The sequence below is a fragment of the Physella acuta genome, unplaced genomic scaffold (assembly GCF_028476545.2).
Source record: "Physella acuta isolate Inbredline_101_S28 unplaced genomic scaffold, ASM2847654v3 ptg002369l, whole genome shotgun sequence".
Classification (NCBI taxonomy): domain Eukaryota; kingdom Metazoa; phylum Mollusca; class Gastropoda; family Physidae; genus Physella; species Physella acuta.
Genome location: NW_026733860.1, coordinates 11,691 through 29,599, shown reverse-complemented (window position 1 = coordinate 29,599; position 17,909 = coordinate 11,691). Strand labels below are relative to the sequence as shown.

The 17,909-nt window shown below is 37.8% G+C and overlaps 1 protein-coding gene and 1 long non-coding RNA gene across 2 annotated transcripts; both read right to left on the bottom strand.

Moving 5' to 3' along the window:
- Nucleotides 1-236: 236 nt before the first annotated feature.
- On the bottom strand, nt 237-1,495 carry LOC131933114 (uncharacterized). The gene is made up of 3 exons (XR_009384858.1): nt 1,373-1,495; nt 1,140-1,178; nt 237-377 (listed from the first exon to the last, which is right to left on the bottom strand). It is a non-coding gene; the product is annotated as an uncharacterized LOC131933114 (long non-coding RNA).
- A 767-nt stretch (nt 1,496-2,262) lies between these two features.
- Nucleotides 2,263-14,665, bottom strand: LOC131933116 (WAP four-disulfide core domain protein 3-like). Its single transcript, XM_059289928.1, has 7 exons — nt 14,557-14,665; nt 13,947-14,093; nt 10,340-10,542; nt 5,082-5,229; nt 4,418-4,550; nt 3,482-3,614; nt 2,263-2,536 (listed from the first exon to the last, which is right to left on the bottom strand). The coding sequence occupies exons 2-7, from the start codon at nt 14,062-14,064 to the stop codon at nt 2,288-2,290; spliced, it is 984 nt and encodes a 327-aa protein (XP_059145911.1). The 5' UTR covers nt 14,065-14,093; nt 14,557-14,665; the 3' UTR covers nt 2,263-2,287.
- Between the last annotated feature and the right edge of the window lie 3,244 nt (nt 14,666-17,909).

Below are 17,909 nucleotides of genomic sequence, written 5' to 3'. Positions count from 1 at the left end.
GCTCGTTTGTTATAATTAATCAAAATAATTTAAAAATAATTAAGACCTCTCCTTAAAACAACTCAATCTACTTTTTAGTAGTTATCATAAAACCAATTAAAATCTCACACTACATCTGATTATCAAAATCGCTTTTAATTTACTAATAATTATCTTGTTTTTTTTGTCGAATAATTTATGTTAGTCATTAACAATCAGACACATGATCATTAATGTAATTAATTAACTTACCCAAATTAGACCGGCACAACACACATTGAGATCGGGTGACAGTTGGAATGGCAGGTTTCACAGTTGGGGGGTGGGGGAGCACAGGGTGGATAGAACACCTGACACTGCTCCCCCACTGCACACACACTGTCCCCACACAGTTGAACCTGAGAATGAACATAAACCGTGGAGGGGGGGGGGGAAGGTTGGGGGAGAGGGGGTGGCGAACATGATAATTTTCCAGTTTTGTTTATTGAGTATTTTCTCAAACGGCCGGCATTTTGTACATAATAAAAGAAAGTAAAGTTCAATTTCAAAGCCGACGGTCTACAAGGCAAGTGATGTTGAGTTCACTTGTTTCTGTGACCTCAGAATATAAGGAGATAGTGTTGTCAGCACTATTCCCTGTCGCATTACTTACCCTAACGTGAGTTATACCCATCAGAGCTAGATGGACTCAGTCTACTGACATGAACCCGGAATCGAACTCGAGACTTACGGGTTAGCAGTCTAGCTCTATACCGCTAGGCCACTCCGTCCCAAAAAATAAGTGTTTTATTTAGCAAATAGATTGATTAGATTTTTATAGAGGTATGAAGCATCTAAGGGGCACATAAACGCTCTATATTTTATCAGGTTGTAGTGGCTGGTATTTATTGATCGGGTATCAATGTGTTGAGGTCTGTAGTGATGTAGTTTTTCTTATAGACATTTCAAACTTTATTAAGTGATGAAAGATGGTCGGAGTTGGTAGGACGCAAATGGAGCGTGGTTTAACACTTACAGAGTTTGATTCTATAACATTTAAGTTAATCCACGACACCATTGTACTATATTTCATTGAATAAACGAAACGATTTAGTTTACATAATTTGTTTTAATCAATAACGCTTTTATAAATATAAAAAGAAAGAAAAAAAATGAAATACCTGAAGCGGAACTGACTTTACTGTTATCAGCATAACAACCTGAAAACAGTTGGATTAAATTAAATATTTATGTGTAAAGTGTAGGCCTATTCCATTTATCGTAGTAAACTAAACATAAATACTCTGTTACTTCATTTAGATACGTCGTGTTAAGAAAGTCGACAATTAAACATGTCTTTTAACGCCTGAATTATTAGCACAATATTTGTGTAGATGTAGTATAAATTACTTACCACAAGAAAAACGAAGGTTAAAATTCTAGCCACATACATGTTGCTGGTCCTTCAAAGAAAGAATGCTTAACTAACTCAAACGTAAAGGAAACAATGACTGAATAGCCTGATTTTTTAAAATTCAAAGCGATAAGGAGTCGTGATAAAAAAATGTTGAAAATAATTTCTTTTTTAAAATGTAACTAAAACTGAGTATATTTAGACCAGAAATTTCAGTCACATAAGTAGGCCACAGATAGACTAAATGTAACACGCTCTACTAAACATTTAAGGCAAGTATGTTCGTGACTGTTTTTACACGAAAACACATAAAGGTAATTAATATTTTGCTATGATAGTAAAATCTTATTTTTATTATTGAAACCAATTTGTTGTGGTATTGAGTGTCTTTTAACGAAGATCTAATGAAGAGTTTGATACGGTTTTTCTTCCAGACTTTTTTATCCGGGGGGGGGGGGGGGGGGCACTTGAAATTTTTTTTGGGGGGCGGGCGGTAGACTTTCTTTGGGGGGGGGGTGGGGCGGACACTGTTAAAAGTATATATTTTCTATATAAATTATATAAATTTCATTTCGTTGGGGGGGGGGGGGGGGGGGGGGAGGGCGGTAGACATTTTTCGGGGGGGATGGGTGGGGGGGCCGTAGACTTTTTTCGGGGGTATGGGGGGGGCGGACTGGAAGAAACTCTGGTTTGATATTGTAGCGTTACAATCGTTGGCACAATAACATTGGTTTTGGAAAATCTTATTTTTAAAGTGCTAACAGGAACAAAAACAATTTATGTTTTTTTTTTTTTCACTAAGCCTGTATGAAAACAAAAACGCAGAAAATAATAATTGCAATGCTTTGTTTATTTTTTAAAATTATAAAAGTAAAAAAAAAGAATTCAAGCAATAGAAGAAATTTGAGCAACGCATCAATTGAGAACACATTCAAATATGGTGCTACAGGTCTCAGTGCCGCATGGATTTGATCCGCTATAGACTTTCGGGTCGCAGTTGGTGGGAGGACGACAGGCTAAACGTTGTCGGCACCTGAGTCCGTCAGGGCAGCCCCCACACTCGTTGTCTACCACACACTGGAAGGTGGGGCAGGTGGGGTCGGGGCACCTGTTGCCCGTGTAGATGCATGTTCTGCCCCTGGGGCAGCCCCCACAGGGGTCCACCTGGGGACAGGTAAGTGTAAGGTTAGCCAGGTGTGTTAACAGGTAAATCTGTGTGATCAGTCAACCGTGACGTTTTACAAAGGAGTGAGGGATTACAGATGCGTGTGTGTGTGGGTCGGGCGAAATAGAGAGTGTTGACAGTAATAATTTTTTTATTTTCAGTATTTTCTAATTAAGGTAACTTTTATGCAAATTTGTGTTGCGATAAGAATAAGCTTTGCTTACTTTGTCTTTTATCAGTAAAATGTCTCATCTTTGATAAGAAACAAGACAAATGACCTAACTTTTTTTTTCTTTAATTATCTATGTTTCAGATATAATCTAACTAAAATATTTCAAGGCTTTAACAACATCTATCTGCTCCTAGGCTATGTACTGGATTCGTAGACATTTTCAACATTTTACATAGACGTAGTGTAACTAGATAAATATGAACCAACTTAAAAACATACATGTAATGTGAATAAAAACCGTGGTGGATGGTGACATTTACTCAGCAATGATGCCCTTACCTGTCTACATTCATACACCTCTTTACAGGTGGGATTTGTCTGCTTACCTGTCTACATTCATACACCTCTTTACAGGTGGGATTTGTCTGCTTACCTGTCTACATTCATACACCTCTTTACAGGTGGGATTTGTCTGCTTACCTGTCTACATTCATACACCTCTTTACAGGTGGGATTTGTCTGCTTACCTGTCTACATTCATACACCTCTTTACAGGTGGGATTTTTCTGATGACCTTACCTGTCTACATTCATACACCTCTTTACAGGTGGGATTTGTCTGCTTACCTGTCTACATTCATACACCTCTTTACAGGTGGGATTTGTCTGCTTACCTGTCTACATTCATACACCTCTTTACAGGTGGGATTTGTCTGCTAACCTTACCTGTCTACATTCATACACCTCTTTACAGGTGGGATTTGTCTGCTTACCTGTCTACATTCATACACCTCTTTACAGGTGGGATTTGTCTGCTCCCCCGGTGAACACAAGGTTGTCACGTACTGGCACTGTTGGCCAGGTGGGCAGGGTTTCAGACAACCCGTTTTGGGTTTGCATTCATATCTGAAATTGAAATGTCAAGTAAGATTTAAACAATGGTATTAAAGTTAAGGGTTGGATTCGGAGATATGGCAAAATAATGCGACTCACTGAAGGTGTATTTGTATTAGTTTGTAAACGTTGAGGCTGTTCAGGTGAACTCTTATTTTTGTGAGAGTAGATTCGTTGATCATTTTTTATTAGCAATTTACAGTGCTAAACTAGTATTTTATCCCCTGTAGTACGGTAATGTTATCCTTTTGCCTTTTACGGTGGAAGTAGAGTTCACTAGTTTCCGTGACCTCGGCTTATAAAAAAATATTGATAATGTTAGCATGTATATTATCAGCCGCCTTTATTTTCTAGCTTGAGTCAGCGACATATTTAAGCCGGGTAGATAAAAAAAAACGTCAATGAAAAGGTTCGGGATAGTTCTAGCACTTGGCCACATCGTCTAATAACTCGCAGTGGTAGGGAAACAAATAGTACAACATTGTACAAGATAGCTTGATGTTTTGGGAAGACGGAGTCGGAAGGTAGAGCGCGTTACTGCTAATCCGAATGTCCGGAGTTCTATCCCGGACCAGAGTCCGTATAACGTCCCCGAGTTGCCCTAGCGCCTGACTACCGCATAGGGGATGAAAGACGTCTAGGCATAACAAAACTGACAACATTGTCCCTCCATTTATCGATATCACTGAAAATTGAATTCTACCTTATCATTCACACAGTCTAAATAGTGTAAAATGAAAACTAAAAAAAAAAACATTGCTTGATTAACATTGCTAACGAGATAATATTTAACACGTGTAGACAGTAAAGTTTACCCTGCGGTGAGTTTCTTGGGTACACATGTGTCGGTACAGTTGAGGCAGTCTACAGGTACACACCCAGGCTTGTACACTTGTGTACAGGGTTGACCCGGGGGACAGTCGGAGATCTTGGAGACACAGCTGGTGCCTGGAAGGTCGACGGCAGACATTCAGTTTCCACAGTCCAGAACCCGAACCTATCAAACATTATCCACCACTGGAACCCTTCAAGCATCCACATACCGAACCCCTCAAACATTATTTACAACTCAAACACCTAAAACATTATCCACCACCCAAAGCCCTCAAAAATTATCCTACACCCGAACCCCTCAAACACTACTCACTACCCAAACCTCAATAGATTATCCATCACCCGAACCCCTCAAACATTATTGACCACTGGAACCCCTCAAACATTATTGACCACCCAAACCCTTCAAACATTATCCACCACCCGAACCCCTCAAACATTATCCAACACCCGAACCTCTCAAACATTATCCACAACCCGAATACCTTAACATAGTCAGCATATTTTAAAAACACTAGACAGTAAATGCGAGTACTAGAGGGAGTCTTGAGCTACCTGACTGTGTCATAAATGTAACCTCTTATACAAATTCCAAATTTAAAACAAAATCCCATTCAAGTAAATAATAGCAGCAATCTTGGATACCTAGCTGGCACGGTGGTCTGCAGGTGTCGGTCGCACCTGGAGAGATGGGTACTGAGCATCGGTTCCCACAGCTCTGGCAGCACTTCAGGTTGTCTGGACACTGGTCATCGTTCTGGCACCTGGTCTGAGAGCACGCGATAAGTTCCACCTGCAAATTTTGAATGGGATCAAACTTAAGCAGAACGAGACTGTTTATTGTATGTATAGTGAAGAGCCATTTCAAACCCGAGACTCCATGTTGCAGGTGAAGTAGAATTCAACTATTTTAGTGACCAAGGAATGTAAAAGAGAATAGTGATTTCAACGATATAACCAACCGCTCTTACTTTCCCTAAAGTGAGTCAGGTACTCAATGTAGATTTAGACTTGTGAACTTGAAACTTTCGGGTTAAAAGTAATACGTGACACTATATTATATTGCGTTTAATTATTTTGCAACACATTTTTGCCGTAGAAGATCTTATTTGTATTAATTTGCTTGAACCTTTGTAAGTTTGTATTGTATTTCATTTGTCTTAAAGTAAAAGTCTAATTTGTTTTATGGTTATCGGCGACCGTGAGTTGAACCATCGCTATTATCTTTGATAGAATGTTGTATTTAGATGTGTGGAGGGGTCGGCAACACTCTATATGCATACATATTATTTCATACTTAAACCCGTTTCTTTTAAATGTATTATACCAGTTTCCGGGATTTGACTACATCCGGCATCGGCCAATGAAATACGCGCTTTCTAAGCGTTTTGGTAAGGCGTGACGTCATCAGCGCGGTGTGTCAAAACAGCGGTTTTGAAGCCTAAATTTATTTTATAGTTCAAATCGCAACGCGTTTTTTCAAAATGAGGGAAAAATGACCCTTTTTAAAAATGGAGATAGTCGTTTTTTTCAATGATGACGCCACAAAATCTCAAAATATTGCCGTCCGAAAAAGCAATCATTGTTAAATATTTGCCTTTTCGTGCATTAATATTTTGTCAAGTCTACCAAAACGCTTATAAAGTGCGTGTTTCATCGGCCGATGCCGAAAGTATGTAAATAATACAAAGAAAACAGACAATAAATTTATTTTGATCATATTTTATTGCGTATTGTAGTAAAGCAAGCAAACAAAGTTGTCAACAGCACACCGCAGAGAGTTGCGCGGCACGTGTTCCAAATTAGGTCAAAGCACGGATCTAGGCTAGCCCGCGCAGCTAAATGCCAAAATATAATTTCTTAACGTAAAGCCACAAAGCAACGTTAACTTTATAGACAAAGGTGTTAAATGCTGCATTGTTTTAAATTTGCATTATCTAGAACGTGGGGATATTGGTATGTAATTAATTTTAAACTGTAACCGATCGATGGCAAAGTGGTCAAGGCGGGAAAATGAGGTCACGTGATGTCTCAAAAGTTTAGATGGACACTCGACATCTAAATCTAGTATTTCGATGAAAAGCGGCTTAGCGGCTGAATTTATTGATTAAACGCTTAGATGGAGGTATAGATAATTAATAAAAAGGAAAAAAATTATCCTACTTACAAAATACGACATCATATCCATGCAGAAAAAAATATTCCAACGCCATTTATGAATATTAATTAGATCTGCAATTTTATCACCACATGACCCTCGAAGGCTCAGACGTGTAGGTCTAGGGCTCTAGGTGTAACACACATTCGGCCCGGGATGTTAATAGTAATAATATATTTTATTGGTTTGGGGCCTATGCCTAATTAGTTGGCCCTGACATAAGGATAACCTTTTTAAAATATTATTTGTAAATGGAAGTGGGTAAGTGTTAAGAAAATGTGAACACATTTTGTTTTATGTATGTCTATACGTTTTACAAGAAACATGTTTGAAAAGGAGGGCATTTATTTTAAAAATTTGATGAGTGCTGTGTGCTTTTTATTCTCACCTACTTAAAGTGACGTAAGCAAATTTGCATATGGCCTTGACCTTGTACTGCTTTGTACATGTTTGAAAAGGAGGGCATTTATTTTAAAAATTTGATGAGTGCTGTGTGCTTTTTATTCTCACCTACTTAAAGTGACGTAAGCAAATTTGCATATGGCCTTGACCTTGTACTGCTTTGTAAAGATTCTCAAGCACCAAAAAAGGCCTGATTTATGTTATTAATACGAAAAAAGAAAATACATGGACATATTTATAACCACGATTATTTTACGCGGTCAAACGATTTTTGTTACATTTTATTGGAATTGGAATTTAATAATCAATATACACGCAGTGGTCATGGATAAATTAAAAGACGTCACTTTTTTGACGAAGTTTACCTCCTCCTCCCCACAGTTTATCATAAAAATTGTGAACACCACCCCCCCCCCCCACCCCCCGTCTCTGAAATGTGACGATGTTTATGGACGATTCCTATGTCCCACGTAGAAGGGGGGGGGGATTAGTAAAATATATGTATGTTCTATAAAGTATTATAGATCGTTGTCTATTATGTTCGGGTCGGGGAGGGGTGGTAGGCTGTTTAAAAAATAATACTGTTTAAGAATATCTCAGACCTGGCCACGCTTGGTGAGGGGGGGGGGAGGGGGTGTATCCACCCCCCCCCCCCCACAAAGTACAGAATAAAAATTAAATGTTGACCTATGTAAATAATCTATTTTAAGTATTCTTCATCTTCCATAGAAAAAAATGTCTGAAATAAATCCTAATTCAGATATGCATGTTTGCCAGAATACACCTATCCACTCCTCTTACGGTGATTTACCCCAGCCACAACACAATTGGGTATTTTAAGGAATGTTTATAATTATAATTTTGGGTACTTGTATAATTAATTTAAAAATTAATCAAACTATTCAACTATAAAATAGACATCTGAATAAAACAATCAAATTAATTAGGTTAATCATTGGATTAACATAATCATAATTAATTAATTTGGTCATGATAATATTTAAGTTCAAGAAGCCTTAACAAGACAAAAAAAACTTTAAAAAAAAAAACACACCTTATAAACGAACCCACAAGTGCATTAACGAAGTAATAGAGTCCTTGCAAACACGTGACCTAAATCACGTGATACCTACGCCCGCCGCCACATTGGTGTACATCAGACGTAAACACAATCAGCTGTTCGCCAGCGCTGGACGTGTTCACCAGCGCTGGACGTGTTCACCGTATGTAAAGAATCGCGCCCGCGGAAAAGGAAAAATATGTTCAAAAACTTGAACTCTTAGGAATTGAAGATCCTTATACAGTTATTGACAGTTTCGTGGATAATATAAATATGTGGCCGAAATTTCTAAATAAAAATACTGCTAGTAATACCGTTTGCGTTTAGAGTTTAAGTAGACGAAGCTGATCAAATGCAGTAATATATTATAGGTTATCTACTGTAGCAAACGTGAGACCACTTAACTCCTACAAAACCCACACTACAACGGCTAATATAATCCATGGGTAATAACCAATCTGGGTAGCATGTTATACAATTTAAGACCCTTATAATCCAGCAGGGAAGTAATCAGACACATTAATACTGACGTATGGCTGCCCCCACCTGTATCTAGCCCACAATAAAACCAAAGAGGAGTCTGCCCTGCCCTCCCCTGAAAATGTCTCACCTCCGTGATACCCAGCCCCACAGAGATAGTATTTCTTATATAATTTTGACCCTCAGGGCCCAGCAGGGAGAACAAAGGGGAAAGTCCCACTGCTCTCCCCTCAACACTTCTCACCTCGGTGTCATGTTATGTCATTTATAGCACACATGGCTTATCAGGGGAAAGCATTAAGGCATTAAGAACCTTAACTCTGGACAGCTACACACTAGTATACTAGCTACACACTAGGTGCCTACTGTAAACTACTAGACTGTAGGCCCTATGTAGACCTGCAATTGTATCAATTGTAGACTGGGTCCATTGTTATTATTCTAAACCATCTCACTTATAATGTTTCTAGCTTGATTTGTTTCTTTTATAAACAGTGGATTTAAAAAAAAAATTAGCCTAATCATTAACCAAATAATAATAATGTGGTTATTTGTTGTTGGCTGGTATGATCTAGATTGTACTACTAGGCTACAAAAACTTAGTAGACCAATTACTAGATATGAATTTGAATTTAATTAAACTCAGTCCAGTATCAGATACATATTGCTGTAAAAAGACAACAAAGTAGGTAGGCCTTAGTAATTTATTAAAGCCTTCTACTACAATAATATCAACTACATGCTTGTATAAAGTTTTTACAATTTAATTTAAGTAGCAGATTCTAGATCTAAGTCTAGTCATATAATCTATTTCAATTTCAGAAAATTTCGTTTGCTAAAAAAATGATTAGATAATAGAGCGAGATTTTAGATCTTAGAGACAATTAAATGCTTTATTAGGCCTATTATGACTACTTTTGATTTATTATGGGTGTATTTTGAATCGAATGTAGATCTAAAGTAATTACATTTAAGTAAAGAAGTAGATTCTAGATTCTATGTCTACCCAGCGGAGCCAGGTATTAGGCCTACTATTAGATCTTATTATTCTTATTAGCCTATTACTTTTGACTTTGTCTTTTACTATTAGTATTTGTGAAGGTCGAGCATATTTGTTTTATTAATAGTTATCTTTTATAATTAAAATGAAGTTTATTATTTTACTGTCCTTACCTGAAACAAAGTATCGAGAACTGCATTTGATCAGATTCCGCTACTTTAACTCTAAACGTAAACAGTATTACTAACAGTATTTTTATTTAGAAATTTTGTCCACATATTTATTTATACGAAACTGTCAATAACAGTATAAGGATCTTCAATTCCTAAGAGTTCAAGTTTTTTAACGTATTTTTCCTTTTCCGCGGGTGCGGTTCTTTACATACAGTGAACGCGTCCAGCGCTGGTGAACACGTCCAGCGCTGGCGAACAGCTGATTGTGTTTACGTCTGGTGTACACCACTGTGGCGGCGGGCGTAGGTATCACGAACGGACGTGACGTCATATGAAAGGACTCTATTAGCATAATTAACATATTGTAATTAAGCTAATTAATTAATTAGCACTAATCCTATTATTTTCATAATCACTATGCAAAGAGTATTTATGTTACAAAAACTACACATCTCTGTTGTCTCGGTGCCTAGCGCGACCTATTTAGGCCACAGTGAGTTTGTTGACGTTTTATTTTTAGACTTCACGGTACAACGCAGACAATTGGCCGGAAGAACATATTGTCAGACACTGGTATAAGCAATCATCGAAATTTGGATATATTGTATTGTAAGCGACAAATCCCCTTACCGTTGGGCACGTTCCTGGCTTGACCCTCGGGGGTAGGGACTGACCACGGCAGCAGACCCCACAGCAAGCCTCGGTCTTGACACACGTTGACCCAGGTGGGCAGTCCTGTGTGCACCGAAGTGAGGTGTAGTTGGTGTTGGGGGCGGGGCCGTCAACTAGCAGCGACCCCTGGAAGCCACGCCCCCTACAGACGTCATCAATCCCTGGCAGTAGTAAGAGTTACATAAGGTCACGTTAGGTACATGCAGGGTCGGTGCTACCCAGAGGCGTAGCGACCCTTCCCGGCGCCCGGGGACAAACTTTCAATTTGGCAACCCCCCTCGGGAGCAAATTTTCAATTTGCACCCCCCTCAACTTTTCGATTTGCACCCCCCTCTCAAACTGCAAAAGCAGCTAAATTAACATTTTAATTTGTTTTTATAACCCATTTTGGACATATGTCCCCGGGCGCCGACCTTAGGGGGCGCCCTATGGGGGGCACACAAAGGTTAAATCGCTATTATAAAAAAGTACCTAGTAATTAAAAACTTTTATAAAGGAGTATCGATCTTTTTCGGCACCAAGGACTAACTATCAATTTTGCCCCCCCCCCCCCCTACCCAAAAATTGGGTCTTTATAGGCCTATATTTATTCGCGAGGGTGAAAATGCAACCCCACCTCCCTAATTAGGAAAGGTCGGGGCGCTTTTTACCAGTCACTTTGCCTTTTTATTTTGGTGTCACATAATTAATGTAGAAAACGATTAAATAAGTTAGTAATTTAAATTTCGCATGTTTCAAACGGTTATCTAATTTTAATAGGACTTATAAGTTTCGTTTTCTCTGACTTTGAATTAGAAATGTGTCCTGGTGTATAGAGTTTTGTAATGACGGGGTGTTCAAAGTATTGTACTTATTTGGTAAGTTTTGATGAATCGTTTTGGGAGTAACGGCGGAAGGCTGTTGCTGATATGGTTTCGTAGGTATAAAGTATCGAAATTCTAAATTGTCATAACTTTAATTCGGCTGGTTTGTAGTTGAAGGTATAGTGGAATCTGATTGGTTATAGAGAAATGAGAATGCAATTTTTTAATCTTGAATCAATAATTCTTGCAATGTTTAAGGCAGCTACCCGTATTTGTTTTGTTGAAAGGTTTCCCTTTATTTAAGGGATCCAAAATTTATCTTTCAGTAATATTGTGGAATTATCATACATTTTGTGTCATCAAAATTGAATAGAAGTATGTTATAATAAAGCTACGGCTTTTTAACTTTAAATCACAACCTACAGTTAAGTATTCAATAAGTAAAATATACTGTTTTTACAAGCATACATAGGAAATATAAAAGATTTGATAGAAGCATTAAGTAAAAAAATCTAGATTGTTTTGTGGTGTTTTTAAGCATGTCTTAAGTACACTTGGTTAATTTAGTTATTCTTTTAAAAGTTGTTTCCCTTGAATAAAATGTTCGTGTTTGGATCTTCAAATTGGAGATAATTCGTTGCTTAAGGCTTAACTTTACTGTCTTTACATTCATTTCAAATTCCCGCACCTTAGGTTGACCGCTTACATATAAATACAACTTTAAGTTATTATTTTCTTTGTAAAAAATATATAGAGCAGAAGTTCTAAACAAAATAGTTTGGTAGTTTTTTTTTAGCAATTTCAAGTTGAAAGACAAATACATCAGTAGCCGTTGTAGATTGCAATACTTAATGTTAGTCGACATACAGTCTTAGTCGTAATATTAAACATCTAATTAATTGTCTTTTCATATTTTTCACCCTCTCATAAAGGATTCATATGTAATTTTATGTTGGAATATAACATTTATAACCTTTTCTTTTTTAAAAAAAATCGTTACATAATCACAAAATATAGACATTTTACAATTATAACTAAAGACAATCAAGCTTAAAACAACAAGTTCCGTTTGGGAACTTATTTAGTGTTTTTTTTTCCAGACTTTTTTCTCCCGGGAGGGGGGGGGGGGGGGAGTGTGAAGCACTTAAAATTTTCTAAGAGGGGGGGAGAAGGGGGGGTATGTCATAAAGTACAAAGTAGACTCGTGGACTTAGAAACAATTTAAATAGAATGTGATTACTATTGCAAAGTGGAATTGAAGAAATTAGTACAAACTTTTGAGACGAAGGAGCAGAGGCGTAGCGACCCTTCCCGGCGCCCCGGGACATACTTTCAATTTGGCGCCCCCCTCGAAAGCAAATTTTCGATTTGCACCCCCCCCCCCTCGAACTTTTCATTTGCACCCCCCCCCCCCCTCAAACTTTCGATTTGCACCCCCCCCCCCCTCAAACTTTCGATTTGCACCCCCCCCCCTCGAACTTTTCATTTGCACCCCCTCAAACTTTCAATTTGGCGCCCCCCCTAAGGTCGGCGCCCGGGGACATATGTCCCCCCGCCCCCCCCCCCTCGCTACGCCTCTGCGAAGGAGACAATTAAAATTGGATTTTGATGTCTACCTATAACCTTTATGCAATTGATAATAAAGTAATATGTCACTTTTAATTAATTGCTTTCTTATACATATGTTTTAGTTATTAATTTGCGTGAAATGGGGCGTTTTAATAAGTTTTGCCTAGGGCGCTAAATAACATGGCGCAGGCGCTGGGTACATTTCAGTATAGAGCACATCCTCTTTAAAGTAATAGCATCGGTTATAAAAATGGCATTAGCTATAGGGCCCTACATCTGAGCCTAGTGTCTAGTGCTGAGTACTCTGACAGGCTAACTTAGGAGTCATCCATAAATGACGTCACGCTTTTTTGACGACTTTTACCTCCCCCCCTCCCCCCTCCCCTCCGTCACACGTCGTCACAAAAAGCCAGACCCCCCCCCATAAAATGACGTCACATCTCAGCCTACAACCCCCCTCAAAATTGCAGTTGAATTTTTTTTTAAAACATCGATATTTTTTCTAAAATATTGTCTGAGTTCTGTCAAAATAGAGTATTTAAATCAATTCCTATTACAATTTATTAAAACAGTTTACTAAAACGCGAAATAACGTCTGAAATTTGATTTTTAACATGGCTTTTTTATAATGCAAAAATAAGACGTCACACCATCTGACCCCCCTCTCCCTCATCACACACCGTCACAAAATTACGGACCCCCCCTCCCCCCTACGAGTGTGACGTCATTTATGGACGACCCCTTAGCAGTTACCTGAACAGTGAAAGATATTTTAGATACTGCAACAACCTAATGCTAAAAACGTATCATTTAGGGAGTAGTAGTAATACATCTTGTAACTTTATTATTGAACTGAATAAATCACTTGGAATCTTATATTTAAGAATAAGAGTATAGGTAATCGTTACTTATTATTTTTGTGTAAACTAATTCATGTAACTATTTTATCTGCCTACAGTTTCTTGTAATGTATTAGAATATGTAATTAACATATGATGTGTAAGGCTGTTTACTTATTGGTATATGCCCAGAGTCATAACATGTGAATTGTTAGTTACCTATTGGTATGAGTATAGAGTCCACACATTGAAAACATTACTTACCTATTGGTATGAGTATAGGGTCCACATATTGAAAACGTTACTTACCTATTGGTATGAGTATAGGGTCCACATATTGAAAACGTTACTTACCAATTGGTATGAGCTTAGGGTCCACACATTGAACAGTGGGGGGACAGGTCGCACACTTGAAGACAACCCGACATACGGTGTTGACGTCACACAGGACATTGGCACATGGGTTGGCCATGTCCACGGGGGGCGGGGGAGGTGGGAGCTCTGAAGAACAGTTGAAGTAGTAATTTCAGACAAGTTCGGATAAACACTCCGCATCTTTATACTTTCACATTGCGACACATCATAGAGCGTTAGCGAGCTAAGCACCATTTGTTCAAATATACATACATGCATCAATAGTAGTAATATACATTTTTGATTACCTCACATACACGGATATTATATATAAATATATATATATATATATACATATATATATAAATATATAATATATATACCTATATATATATATATATATATATATATATATATATATATATATATATATAAAATTTCAAATGTATTTTCAAATACACATGAATCTAAAACAACAGCTATACATCTTAATTCAAAAACTCATGCATTTACAAATAACTGTTATACACTTCTTATATTCAATACACATATATATACATACGACATCCATATACTGTTAACATACGTATGTCTAGCATCACCAACTCACCTGGAAGTGGAAGTATGCAAGAGTTATCTCCACATGTATTGATGCAGCACTTGTAGTTCCCTCTACAGTCGCTGTCGCTGCTGCACGGGAACCCCCAACAGGTACCGAACTCGCCAGGTATCTGAGAAAGTCAATGGTTTGACATTAAAGTTTTACACCTGAGAAAGTCAATGGTTTGACATTAAAGTTTTACACCTGAGAGAGTCAATGGTTTGACATTAAAGTTTTACACCTGAGAAAGTCAATGGTTTGACATTAAAGTTTTACACCTGAGAGAGTCAATGGTTTGACATTAAAGTTTTACACCTGAGAAAGTCAATGGTTTGACATTAAAGTTTTACACCTGAGAGAGTCAATGGTTTGACATTAAAGTTTTACACCTGAGAAAGTCAATGGTTTGACATTAAAGTTTTACACCTGAGAGAGTCAATGGTTTGACATTAAAGTTTTACACCTGAGAGAGTCAATGGTTTGACATTAAAGTTTTACACCTGAGAAAGTCAATGGTTTGACATTAAAGTTTTACACCTGAGAGAGTCAATGGTTTGACATTAAAGTTGTACACCTGAGAAAGTCAATGGTTTGACATTAAAGTTGTACACCTGAGAAAGTCAATGGTTTGACATTAAAGTTTTACACCTGAGAGAGTCAGTGGTTTGACATTAAAGTTTTACACCTCAGAAAGTCAATGGTTTGACATTAAAGTTTTACATCTGAGAGAGTCAGTGGTTTGACATTAAAGTTTTACACCTGAGAAAGTCAATGGTTTGATATTAAAGTTTTACACCTGAGAAAGTCAATGGTTTGACATTAAAATTTTACACCTGGGAGAGTCAATGGTTTGACATTAAAGTTTTATACCTGAGAAAGTCAATGGTTTGACATTAAAGTTTTACACCTGAGAAAGTCAATGGTTTGACATTAAAATTTCACACCTGAGAAAGTCAGTGGTTTGACATTAAAGTTTTACACCTTAGAAAGTCAGTGGTTTGACATTAAAGTTTCACACCTGAGGAAGTCAATGGTTTGACATTAAAGTTTTACACCTGAGAAAGTCAATGGTTTGACATTAAAGTTTCACACCTGAGAAAGTCAATGGTTTGAGAATAAAGTTTTACACCTGAGAAAGTCAGTGGTTTGACACTAAAGTTTCATACCTGAGAAAGTAAGTGGTTTGAGAATAAAGTTTCACACATAAGAACATAATAGGATAAACTTGCTACAAAACGATTCTGCAGATACACATCTAATTTTTTACGAGCATCCTACTTAAATCTTTACATCTAAATTTGTGTATACCTATGCCATGGTCTGTCTAAATAAAAAAAACAAACACAACATATTAGATTTTTATTCTTTGCTGAATACCAAAAAAAAAGTCAGCTACAAAATATGTTTTGTAAATATACATGTGCAGTGTTACCTCAAAAAAAATCAATAGTTTATTAGGTAAAGAAACTAATTAATATATTATCACAGAAAAAGTCTTTGTTTTAAAGATATTTATCTTTAAACTAATAAGTCGTCCGTAAATGACGTCATATTCGTAGGGGGAGGGGGGTCCCTAATTTTGTGATGGTGTGTGATGAGGGTGGGGGAGGGTGATTTTAGAAAAATTCAGTTGCAATTTTGAGGGGGATTGTAGGCTGAGGTATGACGTCATGTTAGAGGTGGGGGGGTCTGGCTTTTTGTGACGATGTGTGACGGAGGGGAGGTAAAAATCGTCAAAAAGAGTGACGTCATTTATGGATGACCCATTAGCAATCAATTATTTGTTAAATTAATGTTAAATTAGCTTACATTAGGACAACGGCCAGGTTTGACCCCTCCAATGGCAGTCTGACATCGGTCACCTGTAAATCCAGGAAGACATCGGCAAACTGGGGCGTCCAGGGGCGAGATACAGAAGCCGCCATTGTAACATTGGAAGCCCCTACATGGGTCAATCGTTCTTACTGCAATACAAAGACGGTTTTTTGAAAAGTAGGATCGATTTTTAGAACAGGTACGATACTTTAACACTGAAATACAAAGACGGTATGTGGAAAAGTAGGATCGATCTTTAGATTAGGTAAGATACTTTAACCTCGAGTTCGCGATTTAAACTCTAGACTTTCGGGTTAGCATAGTTATCGCAATACGACGCAGGTAATAAAAAAAAAACATGTGGATGTGAAATAGATAAAGGTAAGTGGGATGAGAAACAGTAAAGGCAAGTTTCTTCAAACTCTTGTCTGTCGTCTGTGTATTAGTGGCAGAGTTTCATTCAGCAGGCATCTCTTCGAACGAAATGGAATTTATATAGAAAATATATACTTTTTACCAGTGTCCGCCCACCCCCCCCCCCCCTGGAAAATGGTGTCCGCCCCCGTCCGTACCCGCCACCCCGAAAATATGAAGTACCCCCCCCCCCCCGAAGAAAATCTAACACCCCCCCCCCCCCCCACGAACGAAATAAAATTTATATAGAAAATATATACTTTTAACATTGTCCGCTCCCCCACCCCCTAAAAAAAGTCTACCACCGCCCCCCCCCCCCGAAAATTTCAAGTCCCTCCCCCCCCCCCCGGAGAAAAAAAAAAGTCTGGAAGAAAATATGTTTACCTTCACATTGGCTCCCTGCCCAAGGTGAAGGACACACACACACTGGCGGGTTGGATGAGGACTTACACCAGCCGCCATTGTAACACGTTACGTCTGAGCAAGGATCTCTGACAACTGGATGAAACGTGGGGGGTGGGGGAGATGGAGAGAGAGGAAGGTCACAGGACATTACGTCATATGCGTTTACTCTAAGTATGTATATGGTTGTCTAGCTTACAGCGATACATGAATATGTTTTTATTTAAATTCTATTTCGTTTGGGAATGGGTTGCAGACGTGCTTGGGGGGGGGGGGGGGGGTTCACCAAGAGATGAATGAAAGAAACACACACTGAATACACTACTTTCAATACTTAAATTAAAACTAATAATCAGCCGCTCTTAAAATTAAGTTTAAATAGTTTACCATACACAAATATGAAGGTTATATACACATATAGCAAAGAATTACAAAAACATTTGAACTTACATGTCGCGGGCTAACAGAAAAAAAAAACAATAATACATTATTACACGCATTTTATTTAAGGATATTGAATATCAGTTTATCAACTTCTTCGTCCAAATTGTGTTACATCAATAAATTACAATGGGACTAAGAAAAGATAATAATATGTGACTCCTATGAGTAAAAATACAAAAAAAAAAACTGTCACACGTAAGACTAACTTAAAACAAATCTAATTAGCAATTGAAACGTCATTAAAAGCTTGCTAGTTTTTCTTACATTTATAATTATGCTAAACCGTT

What these genes read in the sequence shown, in the direction of transcription:
- LOC131933116 (XM_059289928.1), bottom strand. Translation starts at nt 14,064, where the DNA reads ATGGCCAACCCATGTGCCAATGTCCTGTGTGACGTCAACACCGTATGT. An exon ending in CCCTAAGCTCATACCAATTG is followed by an intron (nt 10,543 to 13,946) that starts GTAAGTAACGTT and finishes TACTACTGCCAG; the next exon opens with GGATTGATGACGTCTGTAGG. An exon ending in CCCAAGAAACTCACCGCAGG is followed by an intron (nt 3,615 to 4,417) that starts GTAAACTTTACT and finishes TTTCAATTTCAG; the next exon opens with ATATGAATGCAAACCCAAAA.